This window comes from Xiphophorus hellerii, chromosome 18 (genome assembly GCF_003331165.1).
Source record: "Xiphophorus hellerii strain 12219 chromosome 18, Xiphophorus_hellerii-4.1, whole genome shotgun sequence".
NCBI classification, from domain to species: domain Eukaryota; kingdom Metazoa; phylum Chordata; class Actinopteri; order Cyprinodontiformes; family Poeciliidae; genus Xiphophorus; species Xiphophorus hellerii.
The window spans coordinates 24678437-24692105 of record NC_045689.1 but is presented as its reverse complement, the minus strand read 5'-3'; the positions used below and the strand labels follow the sequence as shown (position 1 = coordinate 24692105).

Sequence of the window (13669 nt, the reverse complement as noted above, 5' to 3'; positions counted from 1 at the left end):
CTACAAGTACTGCTGTTCGCACAGAGCGTCCGGCTGCTGCTGTCCACAAAGGGGAATGGTCGGGTCCAGACTCTGGCCCTCCATGTCCATGTCCATCAGGTTGGGCCGCGTGGCGCCGGCGCTGCCGTCCCCGGAGCCCAGGGGGCTGTCGCAGCTGCTGCCCGGCGACGAGCTCAGGGTCCGGCACACGGAGCCTAGCTTCCTGTGGTCGGCCCTGATCCGGGCCGGGGTGGGCCGAGGTCGCGGGGCGAACTCCAGGGTCTTGGGTCTCTCCAGGGGGCTGATGAGGAAGGGAGGAGTCGGGCTGGGGGCCGGGGGAGCCGGGGCTTTACGCCGGTGGGGGACGTGGGGGTGGACTGTGGACGGGTCCGGGAGGCGAGGGATGTCCAGCCTGTCTGGAGTTCCTGAGAGGAAAAGGAAAATAAACGTGGGTCGTATCTACACTGCAAAAACAAAGAACCTGAGCAAAGTTGTATTAAACCAAACAAGTATTTTTTCAGCAAGAAATAAGAGCCTGTTTTACTTGTCATTGAGGGGGGAAAAGCCTTTCCACTGGTAAATTAACTCACTTAAAATATGGGAAAAATGTCTTGTTATAAATTAAATCATGTGCCGGTGAAACCTTTTCACCAACATTAAGGATTTATTGACTTAAAACAAGCTGCTATTTCATGCTGAAAAGTTACTTGTAAGTTAGTTTTGTCTTATTTATCGTGTACCAAAATATTTGCACGAGAAACTCGACACTTGGTAAGATTTAGTGTTTTTCAGTATATAGTGTAGAAGGTGTTATTCCAAGTTTTTCCCTTGGAATATTATTTCTATAATTGTATCAGAACCGATAATGCACTTTTAGTTTATTTTGTAGCAGAAAGGAATTTGATCTAGAGTTACTTATCACTTAGATTGTTTTAGAAACCCAACTTGAAGTGAAAATTAGCAATAGTAGCTATAAGAAGAACTGTACTGTCCATGTTCATATTTATGTTTTTTAACGTGAAAAATTTCTGATCATAAGAGATTTTTTGATTTATTTCTGTCATAATAAATTTCAGTTACTGATGGTAAATAGTTGCCTTTCTAATCAACCTGATAGTATGAACAGAAATGTTATTTTTACTGTCTTCTCCACCGTTTGCGCCTCAAGAGCGTGAGTAGACATTGACATCATCTACGTCTTGTCCAGGACTTGTTGACACAAGAGACATTTCGTCTCACAGAAGCGTGAAGCGAAGCCGCAGTGAGTGAAGCGTTAGTCTGCGTACCTTTAGATGTCGTGGTGACGGGATGAGGAGGCATCGGCATGCTGCCGTCAGACGGAGTCCTGCGGTGTCCCAGAGTCTGCGCTCGGGGTCGGATGGCGCTGTCCGACGGCGTCCGTCTGTGTCCTCTGTTAAGAGCCATCGCTGCCGACACGTGGGTGGGCGTGAGCGACTGGTTGGGCTCCTTCTTGAAGCTCTCCGCCCGCAAGTCCAGGAGCGGGTTGAGGGCGGGAGCCGGAGACGGCGGCACCGCCACCGAGGGCGTCTTGACGCCCGCCGACGGGGTCAGAGGGTAGTCGTCCGAGTCCGAGGGAAGGAGGGACTTGGTGGAGTTGCAGTCAGACAGGGAGGACAGAGACAGGAGTGTGACGGAGGGGGACGGGTCCATGCAGGCGAGCCCGGAGTCGTGGTGTCTGGAGAGAGTCAGCGAGAGGTTCCTGCTGGGCGGGGAGGTGCTGCGGCGGAAACGGCCCGTCCGCTGGAAGAGACCCTCCTTCTTCTTCCGCTGCTCCTCTCGGTCCTGCTCGTCCTGAAGCATCTGGGAGCCACATCAAGGTTTACAGAAACAATCTACCTTCACCTGCTGTTACCACGGCTCACATGGCAACATAGGGCTGAAACGATTGATCGTGATTAATCGATTAGTGAAATAATCGTCAACTAATTCGGGAATGGACTAATCATTAATTGGAGTATACAGACTCCAAAAAGGCCATTTGGAGAAAAAAAAACATATTCAGAGCAGTATTTAAGCCAAAACTGTACCAAATACAGTATATATTTATACATTTTATATTTATGTATAACGTATATATAAATGTAAAAATCTGTAAATGTAAATCTGTAAATATGTCCTAGCAAAAACTCTTGAAGTGGCAAACAAATAGATCTTTTAATTTGCGAGTCCAAATCTTTGTTAGGATAAACATCTGATAGTTGTTAAATTTTGTCTTAGAGAACAGAAGAAAGTATAAAATTTAGTATTAAAATTAGATAGTAAGTAATAAAAGCTGAGCACAATCAATAAATATGTGATAAGTAAGTAATATTAGGCATGGAACTAATTAATCTATCAATTATTCTGACGGTTGATCGATTAATCGGATAAAAAATGGAACATTATACAGATTCATTTAAATGATTCAAGTAAAAAAATAATTCAATTCCTTTTTAAGTAAGAAAATAAACATTTTATTGCCTAAAACAAAATAACAGCATTCTTTTAAGTAAATCTTTACCAGGTGAAGCTAAAACTATGCCACCTGAGGAGTTTTGACTACAACTTATTAAAACCAAAGGGCTTTTATTTTTTTTTATCTTAAACGCAACTCTGTTCTTTTGTGCAGATGTGGCTCCATTACTGCGATTACTGTGCTGTTCTTTTCAGAAAAGTAGCCTTTTTTAGAGTATGTATTACAGTTAACTATTAATCGACTACTAAAATAGTTGATGATTATTTTAATCATCGATTAATCACGATTAATCAGCTCTAAATAATAAGCTACTCTACGGCCGAACAATCAGATGGTAGTTCAGTGGTTTGGGCCCCACCTGCTGTTTGCCCAGCTGCAGGAGGTCCTGCCCCAGACCAACAGAGGCCAGCAGAGAGGCGCAGCCCAGCAGCAACATGTCGCTCTTCTTCCTCTGGTTGCAGCGCCGAGCCGAGTCCTGGTTGCTGCCGCCCAGCCACAGGCCTCCAGACGCCGGGCAGAGGCCCGCGCCGCCGACTGGAGGCGCCGCGTTGGGGCCCAAGCTGCCCCACAGGGGCCCCGAGTCGTCCATGGCCCCGTTGCTGCTGGTCTCTGAGGGCAGCAAGGACCCCGGCGATTCCTCGAACTCGGAGCACTCCTCTGTCGTCCACAGAAGGAGAGAGAGAGAGAAAGAGAGTCAGACTGAGAGGAGACGTCCGGCGGACGGTCCCAGCGGAGACTCACCCATCTCATTGAGGCTGGAGAAGCCGGGCATCATGGGAGCGTGTTTGGGGGACTTCCCCAGGTTTGGCGCACTGGATGAATAAACTTTACCTTCACTGAGGGATTTCAGCCTGCGAGCACAGAACCGTATGAGACTAAGAAGTATTCACACAACTTTTCCACAATCTGTCACCCTGGCAACACAAACATTAAAGTTTTACTGAGATTCTATTTCTCATTAGTGACAGAAACACAAAGTACCTCATGAATTTGAAGCGAAAAGAAAGTATTTAGAAAAAAAATAAATCAATGACCTGAAGGCTGCACCATACTTTAGAAAGGGATTATAGGCTGCAATTTGTGGGGCCCCACAATATTCTGGGGATTTTATACTGGGATTAAATTACACCCAGATGGAGTCTAAAATGAGTTAACTCCAACAGGAAGTTGGAGGCACTGGGTTTTATTTAAGGGTTTCATAGTAAAGAGGTGCAATTTTTAGATTTTTGTTTGTAAAAAAAAAAAAAAAAACAAGATATGCAACCTTCTCTTTCCACTTCTTAATTAATCCATCCATCCATCCATCCATCTTCTTCCGCTTATCCGAGGTCGGGTCGCGGGGGTAGCAGCTTCAGAAGGGAGGCCCAGACTTCCCTCTCCCCAGCCACTTCTTCTAGCTCCTCCGGGGGAATCCCGAGGCGTTCCCAGGCCAGCCGAGAGACATAGTCCCTCCAGCGTGTCCTGGGTCTTCCCCGGGGCCTCCTCCCGGTGGGACGTGCCCGGAACACCTCACCAGGGAGGCGTCTAGGAGGCATCCTGACCAGATGCCCGAGCCACCTCAACTGGCTCCTCTCGATGTGAAGGAGCAGCGGCTCTACTCTGAGTCCCTCCCGGATGACTGAGCTTCTCACCCTATCTCTAAGGGAGAGCCCAGCCACCCTACGGAGAAAACCCATTTCGGCCGCTTGTATCCGCGATCTCGTTCTTTCGGTCATGACCCAAAGCTCATGACCATAGATGAGGGTGGGAACGTAGATCGACCGGTAAATCGAGAGCTTCGCTTTTTGGCTCAGCTCTCTCTTCACCACGACGGACCGGTACAGCGCCCGCTTGACAGCAGACGCTGCGCCAATCCGCCTGTCGATCTCCCGCTCCCTTCTTCCCCCATTCGTGAACAAGATCCCGAGATACTTAAACTCCTCCACTTGGGGCAGGACACCCCCCCTGACCCGGAGAAGGCACTCTACCCTTTTCCGGCTCAAGACCATGGCCTCGGATTTGGAGGCACTGATCCTCATCCCGGCCGCGTCACACTCGGCTGCGAACCGCTCCAGCGAGAGCTGCAGATCACGATCTGATGAAGCCAAAAGGACCACATCGTCTGCAAAAAGCAGAGATGAGATCCTAAGGCCACCAAATCGGATCCCCTCAACACCTTGGCTGCGCCTAGAAATTCTGTCCATGAAAGTGATGAACAGAATCGGTGACAAAGGGCAGCCCTGGCGGAGTCCAACTCTCACCGGAAACGAGCCCGACTTACTGCCGGCAATGCGGACCAGACTCTGACACCGGTCATACAGGGACCTGACAGCCCGTATCAAAGGGCCCGGTACCCCATACTCCCGGAGAACCCCCCACAGGGCTCCCCGAGGGACACGGTCGAACGCCTTCTCCAGGTCCACAAAACACATGTAGACTGGTTGGGCGAACTCCCATGCACCCTCCAGGACCCTGCCGAGGGTGTAGAGCTGGTCCAGCGTTCCACGACCAGGACGAAAACCACACTGCTCTTCCTGAATCCGAGGTTCGACTATCCGACGGACCCTCCTCTCCAGGACCCCTGAATAGACCTTGCCAGGGAGGCTTAAGAGTGTGACCCCTCTATAATTGGAGCACACCCTCCGGTCCCCCTTTTTGAACAGGGGGACCACCACCCCAGTCTGCCAATCCAGGGGAACTGCCCCCGATGTCCATGCGACATTGCAGAGTCGCGTCAACCAACACAACCCTACAACATCCAGAGCCTTAAGGAACTCCGGGCGGATCTCATCCACCCCCGGGGCCCTGCCACCGAGGAGCTTTTTAACCACCTCGGCGACCTCGTCCCCAGAGATTGGAGAGCCCAACCCAGAGTCCCCAGGCTCCGCTTCCTCAGTGGAAGGCATGTTGGTGGGATTGAGGAGGTCTTCGAAGTACTCTGCCCACCGGCCCACAACGTCCCGAGTAGAGGTCAGCAGCACACCATCCCCACTATAAACAGTGTTGGTGCTGCACCGCTTCCCCCCCCTGAGACGCCGGATGGTGGACCAGAATCGCCTCGAAGCCGTACGGAAGTCTTTCTCCATGGCCTCTCCAAACTCCTCCCACGCCCGGGTTTTTGCCTCAGCAACCGCCCGAGCCGCATGCCGCTTCGCCCGCCGGTACCCATCAGCTGCTTCCGGAGTCCCACAGGCCAAAAAGGCCCGATAGGACTCCTTCTTCAGCCTGACGGCATCCCTCACCGAAGGTGTCCACCAGCGGGTTCGAGGGTTGCCGCCGCGACAGGCACCGACAACCTTGCGGCCACAGCTCCGATCGGCCGCCTCGACAATGGAGGCACGGAACACGGTCCACTCAGACTCCATGTCCCCCACCTCCCCCGGGACGTGTTCGAAGTTTTGCCGGAGATGGGAGTTAAAGCTCCGTCTCACAGGGGATTCCGCCAGACGTTCCCAGCAGACCCTCACAACACGTTTGGGCCTGCCAGGTCTGACCGGCTTTCGCCCCCACCACCGGAGCCAACTCACCACCAGGTAGTGGTCAGTGGACAGCTCCGCACCTCTCTTCACCCGAGTGTCCAAGACATACGGCCGCAGATCCGATGAAACGATGACAAAGTCGATCATCGAGCTGCGGCCTAGGGTGTCCTGGTGCCAAGTGCACATATGGACACCCTTATGCTTGAACATGGTGTTCGTTATGGACAATCCATGGCGAGCACAGAAGTCCAGCAACAGAACACCGCTCGAGTTCAGGTCGGGCGGGCCGTTCCTCCCAACCACGCCCCTCCAGGTCTCACTGTCATTGCCCACGTGAGCGTTGAAGTCCCCCAGCAGAACAAGGGAGTCCCCAGGAGGAGCACTCTCCAGTACCCCCTCTAAGGACTCCAAAAAGGGTGGGTAATCTGAACTGTCGTTCGGCCCGTAAGCACAAACGACAGTCAGAACCCGTCCCCCCACCCGTAGGCGGAGGGATGCTACCCTCTCGTTCACCGGGGTAAACCCCAACGTACAGGCGCCGAGATGGGGAGCAACAAGTATGCCCACTCCTGCCCGACGCCTCTCACCTTGGGCAACTCCAGAGTGGAAGTATGTCCAGCCCCTCTCAAGGAGACTGGTTCCAGAACCAGAGCCGTGCGTCGAGGTGAGACCGACTATTTCTAGCCGGAACCTCTCGACCTCACGCACTAGCTCCGGCTCCTTCCCCACCAGAGAGGTGACATTCCACGTCCCTAGAGCCAGTTTCTGCAACCGAGGATCGGACCGCCAGGGTCCCCTCCCTCTGCTGCCACCCATCCCACACTGCACCCGACCCCTTTGGCCCCTCCCACGGGTGGTGGGCCCATGGGAGGGCTTAATAGCCCACCATAGCACTTAATTAAGTGCTATTTTATGTTGGTCTATCCCATAAAATCCCAATAAAACCAATTAAATGCTTGTGGATATTTTTACAACACTGCCAATTCTCATTATGCTTTTAACATTTCTGTTTTTATGTCAATTAAAATCTGAACAGAGTTCTATCTAAATTATTAGAAGACCTTTACACAGATCAGCGGGTTGATACAGCCTTTCTATAACTTATGATTATTGTACACTAATAGTTAGGCATACAGGTTGTTATTTCTTTATTTTGATTAGTTATCTTTAGACCAAAAGCTAAACATGGTTGAAACACTGAAATCTGAATCATATTCTCTATATTTGCAGAACTATTTCAGCCAGAAGCAGCTCTTACTTGTCCTCTCCTCCGACCCGCTCCCTCTGGTGGGTGGAGCTCGGGCCCCAGGTGCGTCCTTTCTTCTTATGGGCCGTCAGGTCTTTGTTATTGCACACGGCGGTGCGGCCCCACGTTTTACTGCCGTCGCTCGGGGTCGCTGAGACACACAAGGAAGCACTTAGACGACTTTACATTTCCTGTTCCATCTTTCTTAGACTTGCCGGCGTTTGATCTCACGTCTGAAGGCTCGCAGGCGGGGTAAGATCCCGGGACTGGCGGGGGGCGTAGTGCACTCGCTGCCCTGGTTCTTCCTCTTGTCCACGCTGGGGGACGCCTGCACTGTGATCTTGTGCTCAAAACCTGCAGAGAGAGAGAGAGAGAGAGAGAGAGAGAGAGAGAGAGAGAGAGAGAGAGAGAGAGAGAGAGAGATACCTCAAGGTTTAGGCTTTCAAACAACCACTGAAGTTTAAAACCAAACATGAAGCTGGAAAAACTTTGGCCAAAATTTAAACCTCGGATTATCAGATCATCATAATTTTAATATAAAACCAAGAAAACATAAGCAAATGCAAAATTCAATTTTCAAATGAGGATTTCAATCGCTAAGGGGAATAGTCCAAACTATGTGACAAAGTAATCCTCCCTGAAGCGAATAGCTAGCTGTGTCAGCAACGCCAGACGTAGAGACATGTTGACCCTGTTCTGAAAACAACCACAGTGGAACCAAATTTAAACATTTAGGTGTGAAAAGAAAAGAATAATGAGTAAAAAAAAGAAAGAATACTCTTTCTCAGAGCTGTAGATTATGAAGTAATAATAACCCACATGACTGAAGTCGGTTCTGCTGATTATAAATGAAAACTGTTACTTTAGGTTTGTTTGTGTTTTTGTTTATGTAAAACATACTGTAACAGAGCTGAGGGAGAAACCGACTGTATCAATTAATTGAATTTTTGGTTTTTGAAAACTAGATTTTCGGAAAATTAAAACATGTTCACCTTCACCATGGCGGCCATCTTGCTTGACAAGCATGTTATGACGAAATATAAGGGTTAGGCTACAATTTCAAAAAAAATTCATGATAGGACAAGAATAGAACTGTAATATGATAATAAAGTTGTTTCACAATAAAGTCAAAATAATGTGAGAATAAAGTCGGTATAATAGGAGAATGAAGTGCTCCTATCATATGAGCACTTCATTCTCCTATATGAAGAATGAAGACCCTACTGCAAGAAGACCCAGCAGTAGGGTCTTCTTGTCTATTAAGCCAGGCTGCAGTTCTCGTCTCCACCCACCAGAGGGCAGACTGATGCAGTTGCTGTCCCTGCCCAGCTTCAGCTTGCTCTTCTTGAAGTGGCCCTTCCTCTTCTTGACGCTGGGCTTCTCCTGGTACATCTGGTGGATGATGATGTTCAACTCCCGCTCCACGATGTCGAACTCCCTCTCCGCCAGCTCCTGCGCCTTCTTCCTCAGCTGCTCCTCCTGCTCCTTCTGCTCCTCGGCTGCCCGGGCCAACGCCTCCTCCCACGATCTCAGCTCCTGCAGACCCAGGGGGGGGAAACAGAGGTGGAGGAAATGAGTGTAACAAAGCAGCAACCTGATTTAACACCTCTGCGTTGCTGAGCTATTCCTGACGTGCAGAAACACCTCAGACCGACTGTGAGAAGCTTCCCGGCGTCGGGCTCAAGAAACTGCAAAAAACTCCCAGCAGCTCCATGTAGTACCCAAAAAGTGTACTCAACTAAAAGAGTACCAATACTTCAACATGTTTTTACTCAAGTAAACGTAAAAAGTAGCCGTCCAAGAAATTATTCAAATAAGAGTAAAACGGTATTTTGGTAAAAACGTCTACTCAAGTATCAATCATTTCATATTTATCTTCATCAGATGGATGAAAATATGAAGATAAGTGAACATTTTTGGTATTTTAAGGATGAAGTGACAATAATTTATACAGGGTGAGCCATACTTTTCCATACAAAGGAGACAACATTATATAAATAAAAACGGTTGTCCAATATAACATGTTTATTTTTTTCTACGTATGGAAACCTATGGCTCACCCTGCATAAGTAACAAAATATAAAATCATGCAAAATATAATTTTTTTGTAAATCAGTTTGTTTCGATAAAAAAAAAGTTATGATGCCTTAACAAAAACTGCAGATGTGTGTTTTGTCTGGTGAATTTCTGGCTAAAACATGTTTGTGTTTCATTCAGTGTCCAGAAATTTTACTCAAGTAAGAGCAGAGATGCTTCATGATAAGATTACTCGAGTAAAAGTAGAAACTACAGCGTTGCAAAAATGCTCCGATAAGTCGATTTCTTCAAAAGACGTACTCAAGTTAATGTGACTGAGTAAGCGCACTAGCCGGCTCTGCAGTATCAGGTCGGTTGGTTTCACCGTCCTCACCTTCTCCTTGGCCCGGAGCTCGTCAAACATCTGCTGGATCTCCAGCCTCCAGTCCTCCTGCAGCGAGTGGAAGGACTCCAGAGGCATCTGGAACATGGAGGACTGTTCGATGGCCTGCAGGTGCTGCAGGATGCTGGTGAAGGAAGGCCTGCCGCGGGGGTTGGAGCTCCAGCACTCTGACAGGTAGAGACGGTTACAGCAGGAAGGTGTGAGAGAAGCTGCTGCCATCTGATGTGGCGGCTTTATTTATTTATCCATTTCAGATTAAATGTCACTATGCGCTTCATGACCGCTGACGATGTTCTGCTTCTTTAAAACGTTTAAAATGTTCTTGTAACCAGAAACATTCATAATCCTGCTCATTTTAAGCAGAAGAATAATCATTTAGTTTGTACATTTAGTAATGTAATCTTTACTTGTGGACTGGTAGACAGGAGTTTTGTTTTAATTCATTTTCTGTTATTTTTTTATATACCGGTATATATTGTTACCTTCCTAAAATAATGGCCTAAGTCATTATTTTTATTATTTTGCTAAATAATCACCGCATTTTTATTGGCAAAATATGATTTATGCAAAAAAAGAAATGAAGCCAGTGTTTTTCCATCTCATTTGCGCTCTAAATCTACACGTTTATGGTAAAACGACAAACAAAACTTTTAGCGCTCGTTAGTAAACCAATCGTATTTAGAGACCCCGTCACACTGCCCAGCCGTCAATACAATGCACAAACACGGAGCGGTGGATTGTCGGACTGGTTATGTTTTTCATTCCTGGCAGTCGCAGCAGACAACAGGGAAGGGGAAGGCAGCAAGATGGTGGCAGCATATGGCGACTATCATGAGCCAGAACCCTGACTGACAGAGTTACAGGCAACATGCTGCATACCTACAATGAACACAGATCCACAAACTGATCAGTCCAACGCAACATCATGAACATCTGCTACATGTAAGGTTTACAAAGAGAGTCTAATGAAGAGCAGTGTTTGACAAGTAAAGCTTCAAATAAAATAGAAAATAGCAGCTGGTACTTGTTTATTAGATGAAATAAACTAGCATTAAATGCATGCCGAAATAGATAAAAGGAGGCAGGAGACATGATGAACAGGAGAGGCGATTAAAGGATGAGCATGGATCAGATGAAGAGGAGCAAATAGCGGAGGCTTTAGGAGAAACTACTCTTTTTCTTTATTAGAGTTAAAACCTGTCCTCAAACCTCCTCACCTGTGCTTAAGACAGAGCACCTCAGGTCAAGTTTATCCTGCAGGTGAGTATTTAAGCAGGGATGAACTGAACCGTGAAACAAGAGCCAGCTGATACTCCACAACGGCTTCTAGGAGCAAGACCTAGGAGACGTAAAACTACAGAGCGACTAACGCTAACTCTTATCCTCAGCTCCTGTGTGATGCAACAAAATCTACTGTAGATTTACTAGCTGCAAGCTCAAAGGCCTCCAGTACAGTCAAGTCATGGTTAGCAGCTGGAGGGTTTTCCTACATCACTGGCGGCATTTTAGTGCGTTTTCTGATAGACTCGGTTCGACTGGGGATCAAAATTGCAACATTTGCTACATTTTCAGCTGGTGAGGTTCGCTTTCACAAACAATACAAACTAATTGGAAAAAAACTGTTCCCCTCCTCACCTGTGGTGGCGCTGCACCAAGAACCACTGAAGTTCAACTTCCTTCTTAACAAAATGTAAACAAACATAAACAAAATGTAAACAAGATTTTAACAGTTGTAGGATTTCTCTCCTCTCTTCTCTGGTAAAGGACCATTTCTCCCAGTAATGCCAGACTCTTGAATTTGTGTTTGGTTGTATTTACCCAGAATGCCCTGCGCTTTAGTGCGCTTGCTGCTTTTGGAGCGGACTCCAGTCAATTTATTTAACTGAAACGAGACCTAGGCTTTTAAGCGGACCAGAGTTCCCTTTTTTGGTCCGCATCAGAGTTCGACTGTGCGTTCACACCTCACCAAACGAACCGAACTGTCCAGACAAACAAACTGGAGTTTGATTAGAACTAAACAGGGTTGGTGTGAATGAACCCTAAAGGTCAGGTTGGATGACTGGTGTAAAGGAAAACCACAGGCACAAGCTGTGCCTCAAACTGAGACGGTGTACATCTGCAACAATGCTCTCCACATGTTTGGGTTTTACTTGTTCACAGCCAGCTGTCGTTGTGACATTTTTCTGGACGGGGGGTCACCCTCTGTTCCAGCAGCGCCTGCTTACCGCTCAGCAGCAGAACAAAAGGTTCAGGGCAGGTTGAAGGGATGGGGAGTGTCAGCTTGTTCATGGCAACGCCGTAAGCTACCGCCAGGGCATCTATCTCCCGGTAAGGAACTTCTCCGGTCAGCAGCTCCCACAGCAGCACGCCAAAACTGCAAAACGAGGCGCAGAAAGAGAGAGAGAGAGAAGCGGTCAGTGACGGTTTTAACATAAGTACGACACCTTGCTATGACTTTTCATATCTCCTGAACTTTGAGTTTATTTTATTGGTATTTTATGGGGGGTTTGAACACAAAGCAGAGCATAATGGCGAAGTGGAAGGACGCAGTTTGCGGTTTTCCAAACACCACACTGAATACTCCATGGGGAAACATTTTCACACATTGCTGCAAATCCTGTAAACATGGTGGACAGATGGACGGACACTGATACCTCCACACGTCGCTGCTCTTGGAGAACAGAGAATGCTTGATGACCTCCGGCGCCATCCAGGCGTAAGTCCCCGCTGCACTCATCTTGGTGGTCTGGTGCCACTCTCTGGCCAGACCAAAGTCTGTGATCTTTAGGGTTTTCCCACTCAGGTCGTCCCACTCCACCGGCTGCAGGATGAGGACTAAGGAAGAGGAGGCAGATTACATGAGCTGTTTGGTTTTATTAGTTAATACCACAGAAAATTTTCCTCTCTTGCTTTAAAAAAGTGTTAAAATAATAAGAGACTTGAACAATGAGTGAGTAAACCAGAATTCAATAACTTTACAAGTTATGTATGTGTTTATCTGTGCATTTCTACAAATGCCTGAAAATATAATGTTCTGCAAGCGGACGGGTTCTGTGTCCCAGAGATGGATGTATTTTGTTGCAAAATGAGTGTACAGACCTCAGAACAAAATGAAATGATTGTGATCAGAGGCCCAATCTCAAGGCGTTCAATTAAGAAGTCAAATTTCTTTAAAGTCATATTTGATATGCACAACATTTTTATAACAACTGAAGGTAACATAGTTACTTGATTACGCTATAAAATGGCATTATGTTCCTTTAAAATACATAAAACTGCCCCTTTAAATAGGTAAATAGGCTGTGGCCTGATAAAACTATTCAAACATAACGATTATGTATGAAAACTAATACATTTTAGGAAAATAAGAACTGCTTTTCTAGATTATTATTCTGGCATTTAACATATAGAAATAAAGTGACCAAAAACACATTTTTTTGTCACTTTTCTGTCTGATTTAATAGAAAAAAGGACTATGTGTCATTTCTACAGCATATTTTATATCTGGCTTCCACGACGTCCGTATGCAGTAAGTTCCAGGTGTGTTTTCGATGGTCCAGCTGTGTCTCAGAGTCGTTTCTGTCACTTTCGCACACAGCCTCCCTCTAAATGTCATACACTCAGCTGATCTCCCCGTCTTTGTCCCTCCCTGTGTGACTTCCTCCTCCGTTTCCGTGCGAGAGCCGGCTTATGGAAATGTTTGGAGTGCACACAGTTCGCATGAAGTCAGGTGGGGGAAGCTCTCTCTCTCTTTCTCTCTCTCACTTATCTAGAGGCATATGCAAAGGGCGGTGAAACAAGGAGACACACACACACACACACACCCACACAGCCGTGTTATTGTTTACACACATGCACTCCTGCACAGACACACACAGGAACGGTGTCACATGATGGAAGGTGTGGCTCTTTGCTTTTCTCTGCCCACAGGTTTGCTAGGAGACCAGTTTCTGCAACAGAAAACTGATCTCAGGTCAGGAAATGCTGATCAATTATTTATTCAGCCAACTCGGTGCCAAGATCCACCACTACTCTGTTTTTATATGTTATAGCTGCGGAAGGAGGTTTTAAACGCTTCCTGAGTGAAGACA

General features: G+C 47.3%; 1 protein-coding gene across 1 annotated transcript in view; it reads right to left on the bottom strand.

Annotated features, from left to right (window-relative positions):
* The window catches only part of map3k10 (mitogen-activated protein kinase kinase kinase 10), a 36326-nt gene continuing 22657 nt past the window's right edge, over positions 1 to 13669 (bottom strand). Inside the window, exons 2-11 of the mRNA XM_032545306.1 lie at positions 12233 to 12413; positions 11804 to 11952; positions 9570 to 9745; positions 8452 to 8695; positions 7391 to 7513; positions 7172 to 7310; positions 3197 to 3306; positions 2814 to 3112; positions 1266 to 1800; positions 1 to 404 (exon numbers count right to left, since the gene is read on the bottom strand). Coding sequence (XP_032401197.1) covers positions 1 to 404; positions 1266 to 1800; positions 2814 to 3112; positions 3197 to 3306; positions 7172 to 7310; positions 7391 to 7513; positions 8452 to 8695; positions 9570 to 9745; positions 11804 to 11952; positions 12233 to 12413 — 2360 coding nt within the window. The remainder of the gene's footprint in view (positions 405 to 1265; positions 1801 to 2813; positions 3113 to 3196; positions 3307 to 7171; positions 7311 to 7390; positions 7514 to 8451; positions 8696 to 9569; positions 9746 to 11803; positions 11953 to 12232; positions 12414 to 13669) is intronic.